Genomic DNA, 14,381 nt, shown 5'->3' with positions numbered 1-14,381 from the left:
GCTATGCATCGCTTCTATTTTTAATTAATAAATAAGAAAACTATTAGTGCAAAGTTTGAGCCGCTCCAGGACAGGAGGACAGTGTATTAGACTGTGGATTGGAACACATGATGATCCTTCCCCAGAAGAATCTAAACACCACGTAACCTTGAACATGCATGTACCCTGGTGGGCCTCAGTTTCCCCATCTGTGAAGAGATGGAGCTAAAGGACCTCTACAGCACTTTCCTGCTCCTAAACTCTGTTTTCCAAGGAAAGGAGATAACATCTCTATTATCAGGGAGACGGCCACAGCCTTTCTGTAAGCGCACTTTAGCGCCTACAGCCTTAGGCCGGGAAATAAAGGACTGAAATAGGAGGCATGGAGCTGATAACTGAGTGTCACCCAGAAGTTAAGGCCAAACTCTTCGAAGCTATAACTTCAGTGTGTGGAGGATGCGATTTCATTTACAACAATTATTATTCAAGATACTTGCCAGAAACACACTACGCTACCAAGTGCGGTGCCGCGGAGGCATCCTCTGGGGGTGACAAAGCTCATCCCAGAGTCGGGACTGACCGGGCCCACGTCCAGAGTCCAGGGCACCTCTCGCTGCCCCCAGCTCCAGGGTGAGGGGTTCCTACCGGGCAACCTGGGAGACTCACCTTGTAAAGTGCGGCTCTGCTAACATCCCCAAAGCTGTGAGCACTGACGTGGCCAGCCAGAGGGTATGGACCAGAAGCGGGGTTCCCGTCTGTTCTGCCCAAAGTGAAAGAGGCAGATGTGGGGTGCACCCAGGACCAGTCCCGGCACAGCCCCGGCCTGAGCGGGTGCTCCAGCGGCAGAGCCGTTTCTGGGAAGCCACAGGACGAAGCACCTCTGATCCTCTGGTCCCAGCAGACAAGCGGCAGGAGAAAGGAGCTGGGAGGTGAACGCCAGTGTCTGCTGCCGCTTTGATCCCTTTCCCAATGCCACGTGGACACCTTTGACCTCTACCTTCTGTTTGCCCAGCAGGAGGAAGGGGAATTTCCTTCAAATCACAGCTCAGGAGCTCGGAATGTTTAGAAGAATGCATGGGAGTAAAACAAGAGTTCAAAGTGAAGGTGACTTTTAGCTAAAGTACAAGGGGAAGTGCCCTGTCCCTTCTACACTCGCCAACTCCAATGTGTTTCCTGCACTCTCTCCTTTGCGTTCTGGGTCCTCCGTACATCCCCAAGCAGATGCCAGCCAGACCCTTCACGATGAACTGTGACCTGCATGCGTCCCCCTCGAGGCTGGACAGGGGACAGAATCCATAAGATCAGCTCTGAGGCTTTTTCCTCCCTAATCTCAGAGAATCCTTATTCCCATCACCTCGTTAGGTATCAATCCTGGGTCCCTGTGGCCCAAATGGCGTGCTGGAGCCACTGCACACAAGATGCCACGGCTAAATCTTCAGGCATTTGTCAAGTCAGTTGGTAAACACAGCCATTATTGAAAACCGAATTACACAAATTTATAACCAAAGAAGTTATACTAAAAACAAAGGGATTAGGGGAATTCTCTGGTGGTCCAGTGGTTAGGACTCCAAGCTTTCACTGCCAAGGGCCCGGGTTCAATCCCTGGTCAGGGAACTAAGATCCCACAAGCCAGTGTGGCACAGCCAAAGAAAAAAATAAATAAATAAAACTCTTAAAACAAAACAAACAAAGGTATTAAATACTCAAAACTCAACACTCCCTAATTGATTTACTTCATTTTACTATTATCTATGCTCTTGACATTATTTAACCTATTGTGTCCGTAAGGTGAAGATAGATACTCTGTAACGTGTGCTGGAGGCTGGCCAGCGTGGGAACATTTACACAGCAGGTGTCTGTCGGCAAATGCCATCAACCTGCCTCCCCACCACCAACCGCCACCCTTTCAGAGGTTGTTAAACATTCACCAGCACACAAATGCCCATACACCAAGTGGTTATTTCCAGTCTGGACTTTCTCCCCCTAAACTCCCTTCTCGTACAATCAACTACTACTCTGACACCAACAGCTGGGTGCGCGCAAGACTTAACCACGTTCAAAGCTGAACTGCCTTATCCCCCAAATGCTCCAAATGCAGATCTTCCCCATCCCTGGCAAATGGCACCTCAAACCTTCCAGGTGTCAGGCCAGAAACCTTGGGGTCATCCGATCTGTCAGCAAGTCCTATAGTTTCTGCGACCAACACTTATCTAGCATACAACTACTTCCCACCATTCTCACCTCCTTCCACCTCTGCACTCTGGTCCCAGCCTCCATCACCTCTGTCTGGACCACTGTAGGAACCAGCTCACTGGCCTCCCGTTTCTATCTTCGCCCGAACCCAGCAGAGTGGTCTGTTTATAGCATCAGTCAGATCGTGTCATTCTTCTGTTCGGCGGCCTGCGGGGTCTACACACTCTGGCCCCCCATCTATTAACTCTTTGATCGTCTCTCCCATCTCTTTGATCTGCCCCTCTCTGGGCTCCAGCCACCCATCCTCCTGCCTCAGGGCCTTTGTACTTGCTGTTCCCGGTGCCTGACCTACTTTTCCCTGCAGGTGTCCGCGTGGCCCACGCCCTCACTAACTGCAATTCTTTGCTGAAATGTCACCTTCTCAGGGAGGCTTTCTCAGCCGACTCTGAGTAAAATCGTAAACCTCCAACCCTCATCTCATCCCCTGCTTTATTTCTCCCCGCAGTACATATCTGTATGTGATAAGTATATTTGTTTTGTTTATTGTCTGTCACCCCCCCGCTCAAAAACGTAAGTGCCAATGAGAACAAGGGTTTTTGTGTTTTGTTCACTGCCCACCTCCAGGGCCTGGCAAAACAGGGCCTGGCACACAGAAGGTACACTATAAATATTTGCTGAATGAACAAAAGAATTCCCATTGCCCAAGACCACCATCACCTATGTATGAGCACCTGCGTGTGAATGATGGCATGAAGGAATAAATCTCTAATGGTGACTTCACGCACTGTGACACAGCACACAATGGCAGCAGCTCACTACCTGAAATGATACTATGAACAATAAAAGAGAATATAGAGCATTTAACTAAATGCCAAATACTGGGCTAAGAGCTTCACAGGCACCATGCCATTTAATTCTTGCCACAGCTTATGAGACAGGTACTATTATTGTCCCCATTTTTAGAATGAGTAGAGAGAAAACTAAGGTGCAGAAAGATAAAATAACTTACTGAAGGTCAGGCAGCTCAGAGGTGAGAGGATTTGAATACAGGCAGCCTGGTTCCAGCACTTACTTCCCACCTACCTGTAAAACGTGTGACTACAACCCCAAATAGCAAGTTTAAAACACTGTTTTAGGGGCGTTCCTGGTGGGGCAGTGGTTGAAAATCCACCTGCCAATGCAGGGGACACGGGTTTGAGCCCTGCATGCTCCGGGAAGAGCCCACATGCCACGGAGCAACTAGGCCCGTGCGCCACAACTACAGAGCCTACGCTCTAGAGCCCTTGAGCCACAACTACTGAATCCCACACGCCACAACTACTGAAGCCCGTGCGCCTAGAGCCCATGCTCTGCAACAACAGAAGCCACCGCAGTGAGAAGCCTGCGCATCGCAATGAAGAGTAGCCCCCGCTCGCCGCAACTAGAGAAAGCCCGCGCACAGCAGTGAAGACCCAATGCAGCCAAAAATAAGTACGTAAATCACAAAAAAAAACCCCACTGTTTTAGTATGGACACTGATTCTGCTCCCCTCCAAGACTGGAATGACAGTGGTCTAAACACTCACATAAGCGACCCAAGCTGGTCGGCAGCTCTGCTTCCCTGCTGTGAATGGCCGTGGCCTCCCATGTCCACTCCAACAGTGATTCGCTCACCTTCGTTCTAACGTCACGAAAACAGTGTATTTAAGCCTGAGCTGCTTTCTTTAAACCTGGAAGGCCCTTTGTCAGGGAAGGGCTCGTTTCTGCACTCCTTAGCTACTTAGTAGCTGTGTGAGCTTACACAAGTTATTTAACCTCTCCCAACCTTGACCACAGAGTGGGAAAACAAGTCGATGAGAAGCACGAAAGGAGACGGTCCATATAAAGCACTTGGCACGGTGCTCGGCACGCCGTAAGCACCCGAGAAATGTTAGCCTCTGTCACTATTAAACCAAGAACATCATGAGTAAGGCAACTTCTCCCGCTCGTCTCCTGGAACTGCTGCAGAACCAGTTAACTTCCCACAACAGAAAAAAGTGCCAAGGAACAGCACATCGACAACTTTGTGCCCTTCCAGTCATACCGATGAAAAATCAAAGGGATATAATGCTGAGATGGTTAAAAAAAAGTCCCCACCCCAGCCCATGAGGGGTTTATAATCTGGCCCAAAGAATACAGGAGTAGAGTAAACCTCTAACTCTGCAGCCCTGGGCCTTTCACGTAACTACTCAGGGCCTTTTCTCCAGGTGGAAAATGGGGATCGTCCACCTCATTTTAATGTCTGGGGGAAAACCCCCCGTATCATGACGGTGAAAATACTTTGAGAGGTAATGGTGGTAAGAGGTCTCCTAGACAGAGGGCCACCCAGCTCCCAGCTCAGGGCAACAAAAAGCAAAACCAGACATCCTGCTCTGTCCGGGGGTTAGGGCCTGGCAGAGTCCATGGTGGAATCTGGCAAGAAGCAGTGACATTCTGCCTCATTCCATCAATAAAGTGAGAAGTGGGTGGGCCACAGATGACCAAAGGTGCCTCCTGGTTTCCCTGTGCCCACAGATTTGACTGTTTCCCTTTTAAACAGCCTAAAACCATCTGACAATAAGAGTCACTTAGTAAATTCTAGTCTTTGGATAAAAATAACTTTGAATGTTTGCCTGCAGTGGTTATTTGCTGAGCAGTTATGTACCTCAAAGAAACATGTACACAAAATACTAAAAATGAGCTCTGTGCATGCCAAACACTGAGCCTTTTTATCTCAGGTGCTCCTAAAACTTGCCAAAAGCTTAGCCTCATAAGCTGATCACTGTAGAAAATGTACAACATAATTTAAAATACACCCAGCCTGCTGGATGCTGGTGGGGGACCTCGACGCCCAAGGAGACAGGAGGAACCCCCAAACGAACCGGTAGGACGTGGGGGGACTGAGCGGGGAGGAGAATTGGAGGCTGGAGGGCACCCCTGGGGGGGGTGGCTGAGAGGGGGGAGGGGTCCCCACGCCTGGAGGGACCCTTGGGGGCTCGGATCGGGGTGGGGGGGAGTACGCTCAGCATTTCCTCTGCCCAGTCGGCTGGGGAAGCCCGCCCAGTTATTGGGCTGGGTCCTACGCCCGCCCTCAGAGGCCCCCTCCGGGCCCCGTTTGTCCTGGGGGCGTAGGAGGCAGGCGGGGGGGGGGGGGGGGGGGGGGAGGGAGAACAGGAAAGGCAAGCGGGAGGGGCCCTCCATGACCAGAGGAGCGGGAGCGGGAGAGGAGCAGAGGGTGTTGGCTCCACCCACTCGACCCTGGGAAGCATTCTGGGCTCCCAGGTGGGGTTCCCCCGCCCCCTGAGACTAGAGGCGGGAGGCACACCTGGGTCCCTTCTGTTCCACTGAGCCTAAGCCCCACCCCCCACACCTCCCGGGGCCTTTTCCAGCCTTGTGGGCCTAAGCATAGGCCCCGCCCACCACCCAAACCCCGCCCCTGCTTAGGCCCTGCCCTCCACAGCCAAGGTCTTTTCCACCTTTTTTTTTTTTCCTCCTCTTTTTTACTACTGCGGTTCTGTTTTACCTTCTGGTTGTTGTTTCATCTATATTTTTATTTTTATATTCTTTCTAACATATCTGTTCATTTCCTAGTCTAATTTTTTTACTTTGTTATTGTTCTCTCTTTTTTTTTTTTTTGCCACCCGACACAGAGTGCCGTACCTTGGTTCACGAGCCGGGTGTTGGGCCAAAGCTCCTGAGATGGGAGCTCCAAATATGAACCACTGGACAAACAGAGAACCTCAGACCCTAGGGAATATTCATCAGAGTGAGGTCTCCCGGAGGTCCTCATCTCAGCACAAAGACCAGCTCTACACACCAGCCTACAAGCTCCAGTGTTGGAAGCCTCAGGCCAAACAACCAGTACGACAGGAACACAACACAATCCAACTCATAAAAAAAAAAGAAATGAGATGGCAAAAAAATATGTCCCAGATGAAGGAGCAAGGTAAAATCCTACAAGATCAAATAAATGAAAAGGAAATAGGCAATCTACCTGAAAAAGAATTCAGAGTAATGATAGTAAAGATGATCCAGAATCTCAGAAATAGAATGCAGGCACAGATTGAGAAAATACAAGAAATGTTTAACAAAGATCTAGAAGAACTAAAGAACAAACAAACAGAGATGAACAACACAATAACTGAAATGAAAAATACCCTAGAAGGAATCCATAACAGAATAATGGAGGGAGAAGAACGAACAAGTGAGCTGGAAGACAAAATGGCAGAAATAACTGCTGAGGAGCAGAATAAAGAAAAAAGAATGAAAAGAATTGAAGACAATCTCAGAGACCTCTGGGACAACACTAAACACACCAACATTCGAATTACAGGGGTCCCAGAAGAAGAAGAGAAAAAGAAACGGTCTGAGAAAATATTTGAAGGGATTATAATGGAAAAGTTCCCTAACATGGGAAAGGAAATAGCCACCCAAGTCCAGGAAGCACAGAGAGTCCCATACAGGATAATCCCTAGGAGAAACACACCAAGACATATTAATCAAACTAACAAAAATTAACTTCAAAGAAAAAATATTAAAAGCAGCAAGGGAAAAACACAAAATAACATACAAAGGAATCCCATAAGGTTATCGGCTGATTTTTCAGTGGAAACTCTGCAGGCCAGAAGGGAGTAGCAGGATATACTTAAAGTGATGAAAGAGAAAAACCTACAACCAAGATTACTCTACCCAGCAAGGATCTCATTCAGATTCAACGGAGGAATCAAAAGCTTTTCATATAAGCAAAAGCTCAGAGAATTCAGCACCACCAAACCAGCTTTACAACAAATGCTAAAGGAACTTCTCTAGGTGGGAAACACAAGAGAAGAAAAAGACCCACAAAAACAATTAAGAAAATGGTAATAGGAACATACATATCAATAATAACCTTGAATGTAAATGGATTAAATGCCCCAACCAAAAGATACAGACTGGCTGAATAGATCCAAAAACAAGACCCATCTATATGCTGTCTACAAGAGACCCACTTCAGACCTAGGGAAACATACAGACTGAAAGTGAAGGGGGGGGGGTGGAAAAAGATATTCCATGCAAATGGAAATCAAAAGAAAGCTGGAGTAGCAATACTCGTATCAGATTAAATAGACTTTAAAATACTGTTACAATAGATAAGGAAGGACACTACATAATGATCAAGGGATCAATCCAAAAAGAAGATATTAACAATTACAAATGTTTAGACACCCAACATAGGAGCACCTCAATACATAAGGCAAATGCTAACAACCATGAAAGGGGAAATCAACAATAACACAGTAACAGTAGGGGACTTTAACAACCCACTTACACAAATGGACAGATCATCCAAACAGAAAATAAATAAGGAAACACAAGCTTTAAATGACACAATACACCAGACAGATTTAATTGATATTTATAGAACACTCCACCCAAAAGTGGCAAAATACACTTTCTTCTCAAGTGCACACGGAACATTCTTCAGGATAGATCACATCTTGGGTCACAAATCAAGCCTCAGAAAATTTAAGAAAATTGAAATCGTATCAAGCAACTTTTTCACCACAACGCTATGAGACTGGAAATCAATTACAGGAAAAAAACTGAAAAAAAACACAAATACATGGAGGCTAAACGGTGCACTACTCAATAACCAAGAGATCACTGAAGAAATCGAATAAGAAATAAAAAAATACACAGAAACAAATGACAACGACAACCCAAAACTTATGAGACAGCAAAAACAATCCTAAGAGAGAAGTTTATAGCAATTCAATCTCACCTCAAGAAACAAGAAAAATCTCAAATAAACAATCCAACCCTACACCTAAAGCAACTAGAGAAAGAAGAACAAAGAAAACCCAAAGTCAATAGAAGGAAAGAAGTCATAAAGATCAGAGCAGAAATAAATGAAATAGAAACGAAGAAAACAATAGCAAAGATCATAAAACTAAAAGCTGGTTCTTTGAGAAGATAAACAAAAATTGATAAACCCTTAGCCAGCCTCATCAAGAAAAAGAGGGAGAGGACGCAAATCAATAAAATTAGAAATGAAAAAGGAGAAATCACAACTGACACTGCAGAAATACAAAGGATTATAAGGGACTACTACAAACAAGTATATGCCAATAAAATGCACAACCACGAAGAAATGGACAAATTCTTGGAAAGGGACAATTTTCCAAGACTGAACCAGGAAGAATTAGAAAATATAAACAGACCTATCAGAAGTAATGAAATTGAAACTGTAACTAAAAATCTTCCAAGAAACAAAAGTCCAGGACCAGATGGCTTCACAGGCGAATTCTACCAACCATTTAGAGAAGACCTAACACCCATCCTTCTCAAACTCTTCCAAAAAATTGCAGAGGGAGGAACACTCCCTAATTCATTCTATGAAGCCGCCATCTCCCTGATACCAAAAACCAAAAGAAGATATCACAAAAAAAGAAAATTATACACCAATATTACTGATGAACATAGATGTAAAAATCCTGAACAAAATACTAGCAAACAGAATCCAATAACATATTAAAAGGATGATACACCATGATCAAGTGGCATTATCCCAGGGATGCAAGGATTCTTCAATATACACAAATCAATCAATGTGATTCAGCACATTAACAAATCAATGATCATCTCAATATATGCAGAAAAAGCTTTTGGCAAAATTCAACACCCATTTATGATAAAAACTCTCCAGAAAATAGGCATAAAGGGAACATACCTCCACACAATAAAGGCCATATATGACAAACCCACAGCAAACATCATACTCAATGGTGAAAAACTGAAAGCATTTCCACATGATCAGGAACAAGACAAGGATTCCACTCTTGCCACTCTTATTCAACATAGTTTTGGAAGTCCTAGCCATGGCAATCAGAGAAGAAAAAGAAATAAAAGGAATAGAAACTGGAAAAAAAGTAAAACTGTCACTGTTTGCAGATGACATAATACTATACATAGAAAATCCTAAAGATGCCACCAGAAAACTACTAGAACTAATCAATGAATTTGGTAAGGTGGCAGGATACAAAATTAATGCACAGAAATCTCTGACATTCCTATACACTAACAACGGAAAATCAGAAAGAGAAATTAAGGAAACACTCCCATTTGCCATCACAACAGAAATAATAAAATACCTAGGAATAAACCTATCTAAGAAGGCGAAAGATGTGTACTCAGAAAACTATAAAACACTGATGAAAGAAATCAAAGATGACATAAACAGATGGAGAAATAAACCATATTCTTGGATTGGAAGAATCAATATTGTGAAAATGACGATACTACCCAAGCAATCTACAGATTCAATGCAATCCCTATCAAACTACCAATGGCATTCTTCACAGAATTAGAACAAAAAAGTTTACAATTCATATGGAAACACAAAAGTCCGCAAATAGCCAAAGCAATCTTGAGAAAGAAAAACAGAGAGGGAGGAATCAGGCTCCCCGACTTCAAACTATACTACAAAGCTACAGTAATCAAGACAGTATGGTACTGGCACAAAAACAGAAATATAGATCAATGGTACAAGATAGAAAGCCCAGAGATAGACCCACGCACATAAGGTCACCTAATTTACAACAGAAGAGGCAAGAACATACAACGGAGAAAAGACAGCCTCTTCAATAAGTGGTGCTGGGAAAACTGGACAGCTACATGTAAAAGAATGAAAGTAGAACACTACCTAACACCATACACAAAAATAAACTCCAAATGGATTAAAGACCTAAATGTAAGACCAGACACTACAAAACTCTTAGAAGAAGACTTCCCTGGTGTCACAGTGGTTAAGAACCTGCCTGCCAATGCAGGAGACACAGTTCGAGCCCTGGTCCGGGAAGATCCCACATGCCAAGGAGCAACTAAGCCCTTGTGCCACAACTACTGAGCCTGCATGCTACAGCCCATGAGCCACAACTACTGAGCCCGTGTGCCACAACTACTGAAGACGTCGCACCTAGAGCCTGTGCTCCGCAACAAGAGAAGCCACCATAATGACAAGCCCACGCACTGCAACGAATAGTAGCTCCCGCTCGCCACGACTAGAGAAAGCCCATGCACAGCAACGAAGACCCAATGCGGCCAAAAATAAATAAATAAGTAAATATACTTTAAAAAAAACAAAACTCTTACAGGAAAACATAGGAAAAACACTCTTTGACATAAACCACAGCAAGATCTTTTTTGGCCCGCCTCCTAGAGTAATGAAAATAAAAACAAAAATAAACAAATGGGACCTAATTAAACTTAAAAGATTTTGCACAGCAAAGGAAACCATAAACAAGACGAAAAGACAACCCTCAGAATGGGAGAAAATATTTGCAAATGAAACAACGGACAAAGGATTAATCTCCAAAATAAACAAACAGCTCATGGAGCTCAATATCAAAAAAACAAACAGTCCAATTAAAAAATGTGCGGAGACCTAAATAGACACTTCACCGAAGAAGACATACAGATGGTCAAGAGGCACATGAAAAGATGCTCAACGTCACTAATTATTAGAGAAATGCAAATCAAAACCACAATGAGGTATCACCTCAAAACGGTCAGAATGGCCATTATCAAAAAATCTAGAGGGCTTCCCTGGTGGCGCAGTGGTTGAGAGTCCGCCTGCCGATGCAGGGGACACGGGTTCGTGCCCCGGTCCGGGAGGATCCCACATGCCGCGGAGCGGCTGGGCCCGTGAGCCATGGCCGCTGAGCCTGCGCGTCCGGAGCCTGTGCTCCGCAACGGGAGAGGCCACAACAGTGAGAGGCCCGCATAACGCAAAAAAAAAACCAAAAAAAAGAAAGAAAAAAAAAATCTAGAAACAATAAATGCTGGAGAGGGTATGGAGAAAAGGGAACCCTCTTGTACTGCTGGTGGGAATGTAAATTGATACAGCCACTATGGAGAACAGTATGGCGGTTCCTTAAAAAACTAAAAATAGAACTACCATATGACCCAGCAATCCCACTACTGGGCATATACTCTGAGAAAACCATAATTCAAAAAGACACATGCGGGCTTCCCTGGTGGCGCAGTGGTTGAGAGTCCGCCTGCCGATGCAGGGGGCGCGGGTTCGTGCCCCGGTCCGGGAGGATCCCGCGTGCCGCGGAGCAGCTGGGCCCGTGAGCCGTGGCCGCTGGGCCTGCGCGTCCGGAGCCTGTGCTCTGCAGCAGGAGGGGCCGCAGCGGTAAGAGGCCCGCGTACCGCAAAAAAAAAAAAAAAAAAAAAAAAAGACACATGCACCCCAATGTTCACTGCAGCTCTATTTACAATAGCCAGGACATGGAAGCAACCTAAATGTCCACTGACAGATGAATGGATAAAGAAGATGTGGCACATATATACAATGGACTATCACCCAGCCATAAAAAGGAACGAAATTGAGTTACTTGTAGTGAGGTGGATGGACCTGGAGTCTGTCATACAGAGTGAAGTAAGTCAGAAAGGGAAAAACAAATACCGTATGTTAACGCATATATATGGAATCTAAAAAACAAAAAAAATGGCACTGATGAACCTAGGGTAGGAATAAAGATGTAGACATAGAGAGTGGACTTGAGGACACGGGGTGGGGGGGGGGAAGCTGGGGTGAAGTGAGAGTGGCATTGACACAAATGTAAAATAGATGGCTAGTGGGAAGCAGCAGCATAGACAGGGAGATCAGCTCTGTGCTCTGCGAGGACCTAGAGGGGTGGGATAGGGAGGGTGGGAGGGAGGCTCAAGAGGGAGGGGATATGGGGATATATGTATACATATGGCTGATTCACTTTGTTGTACAGCAGAAACTGCAGAAACTAACACAGTATTTTGAAGCAATTATACTCCAATAAAGATCTATAAAAATAAAAAAATAAAAATAAAATATACATGGAAAAAAAATACACCTGGTCTACCCAGGTTTCCCTCATTGGCTACCTTTCACGAGTTACGGGCCTGGTGGGAGGAGGGGACAGAGGGTTGGGGGACAAGCAATTTCGGCTTATGTTTTTTCCAGAAGTTCTCACTTCCAGCTACACATTCAAGTTTGAGTGAGCAGATTTTCAGAGACCCAGATAGGTTTACTTCTGCAAAACCATTCATTGGATGGACGTGTTTGAAACGCTGATCGAAACCTGAGCGCTAATGCCAAAGATTAAGCAGATTCCGGGGTGGGGGAGTGGGGAAGCCGCAAGTTCCTCCTCTCACTGAACAAAACTGCAGAAAGCCTAGGAAAGGGGATGCCGCCGGCCCCTCCGGACCAGCCTCGACCGCGCCTGGCTGCCTCCTGCCCACCCGCCACCAAACACAACTGCCGCGTCAGGGGATATACGGAGGCAGAAGCGAACAATAATTTATTTCGCGGAAGGAAGGCGGAGAAGGGAATGCGGGTGGGTGGTGGCTGGGGTGACTCTTCCCAACTGAACGCCCAAGGATTTCACAGCCACGAGGGGCCGGCGTCCCGGGCCTGCGGGTTCGGCTGGGCGCGAGCACGCGGTCACCCTCCGGCTGTAAATAATTCCTGCGGCCAAAGGAGCCGGAGAGAAAGCGGGGGATGCAGCTTACTTCATCTCGCCCGTCAGAGCCGGCCGCTTCTCCGGGAAACGTCGGGGGCTGCGCAGGGCGCCCGGTGCTGCGGGCCGAGCTCAGGCCAAGCGGGGGCCCCACGCATCCTCTTCCGCCCGCCGGGCCCACCCTAACAGGGGCGCGTCACGCGGCCGCGAGCCTGACGCGCGCTCGGGTTTCGCCAGCGACGCCGGGGGCGGCGAACGGGGAGGGCGCGAGGCCAGGTCCGGCCCGACCGACCCTTCCCGGCCCAACCCGAGACTCGTCACTGTCCGCGAGGGCGCTGCAGCCGCGAGACCTCTGCCTCAGACCCCTGAGGCCTCGGCGCGCGCGCGCGCAGGAGGGGCCCCCCTCCCGGGTCAGGGACGCGCACGCGCAGTGGGACCAGGCGAGGGGCGCGCGCAGTGGGGCCGAACCAGGGGCGGGCGGCGGAGGCGCAGGCGAGACCACGCCCCCTAGCTCCGGTCGCCGCGGGTAGGGGTCGGGGTCTGGGCCTTCCCACATGATTCCTGGGTTCCCGTGGATGGGCTGGACTTAAGAACGAAGTGAGCGGACCCTTCTCTGTCGCCTTGGGTTCTCTTGTGCATCGTAGAGGCCGCCTTCTGGGCCACAGGAGGGCCGAGGGAAGTGGTTGTGTCGAGGAGCCGGGTTGCCCACGATCTGGCACAAGCTGTGGGACCTAGAACAGGTCACTTGACCTCGCTTTTCTCCATCTATGGAATGAGCGGCTTGGTGCATCCCATTTTTAATATCCGGAAGTAGTGGTTTACGGCTGGGAGAGCAGGCTGTGGGCCGTGTCTCCACCAGACAGCTTCAGCTCTCTGACTACACTCGTGTGACCTTGAAGACACTAACCTGTGATAAGTGCCCAGGAAGTGGTGGCTTGCACCTGTATGGCTTTATTAGCAAGATCGTGGATGGGCAAAAGGCCTTCTCTGCAGGGTGATGGTGAGGTTATAGAAAGATGACAGGGTGAGCTACCTCTCTGAGCACTCAGTGGGTGGTATGCCGGTCCTCTGCCCCACCCTTCACCATTATCACGCAGTACCTGACCCTCACTCTCACCTTCATGCCCACTTTCCTCCCAGCCCTACAGCGTGTTCAGTGCCCCCTGTGGGGCCGCAGCCATCAGAGAAGCTGCTGCTCCTTCCTGCTTCTCAGCAGACCCTGGGTGACCTTGAGTTAAATAAGGCAGGGCTGCTGCTACCTTGACCAGCCAGACCACCCAGAACCACCTCTTGGTGGTCTCATCCCTACTCCTGAGCATCTTAGCTCTTTCCCTTCTTCAGACCCACCTTCCTCCCATCCCAGAGACAGGAGAATGCCTGGTCACCTGTGCTGCAGAGCGCTTGACCACCCAACAGAGGGCATTCTGACCCGAGAAAGAAGACTTTTAGCAGCTTTTGATTCCATGAAGGTTCCATTAGAGGTAGGAATGTCAGGAACTAGCAGAAGGAACTTGGCAGTGGCCAGCAGACTAAGTAGGGCCAACCGGCGTGATTACCACACAGGATATTAAGCAAGAGGGTTCCAGGAAGGCTGGGGAGCCAAGGGGGGCTGGGCTCCACTGTCATCAAAGCCAGGGGCCATCTGGGGGCCTGCATGGAGCTGCTGGGCCTCAGCAAGGATTTGGCCATACTGGGTGGGACCTGAGAGGAGAGTCAAGGAGCCGGGTCCCTGCCC

General features: G+C 47.6%; 1 protein-coding gene across 5 annotated transcripts in view; it reads right to left on the bottom strand.

The window, feature by feature from the left end:
• H6PD (hexose-6-phosphate dehydrogenase/glucose 1-dehydrogenase) overlaps positions 1-14,141 on the bottom strand; it is a 35,492-nt gene extending 21,351 nt beyond the window's left edge. For 2 of the 5 annotated variants that reach the window (XM_067719341.1, XM_067719349.1), the window contains exon 1: positions 12,699-13,044. Coding sequence is in view for 4 of the 5 variants with exons in the window: in XM_067719349.1 (XP_067575450.1) it covers positions 12,699-12,703 (5 nt within the window). In the remaining variant the exon portion in view is untranslated. Of the gene's footprint in view, positions 1-645; positions 5,092-12,698; positions 13,045-13,253; positions 13,347-14,031 lie in introns of those variants that run through there. The other 3 variants (XM_067719334.1, XM_067719335.1, XM_067719333.1) reach the window with 3 other exon arrangements.
• Between the last annotated feature and the right edge of the window lie 240 nt (positions 14,142-14,381).

The sequence above is a fragment of the Pseudorca crassidens genome, chromosome 2 (genome assembly GCF_039906515.1).
Source record: "Pseudorca crassidens isolate mPseCra1 chromosome 2, mPseCra1.hap1, whole genome shotgun sequence".
Taxonomy (NCBI): Eukaryota; Metazoa; Chordata; class Mammalia; order Artiodactyla; family Delphinidae; genus Pseudorca; species Pseudorca crassidens.
Note: the sequence above shows the minus strand (reverse complement) of the source record. Positions and strands in the feature narration are given on the sequence as shown.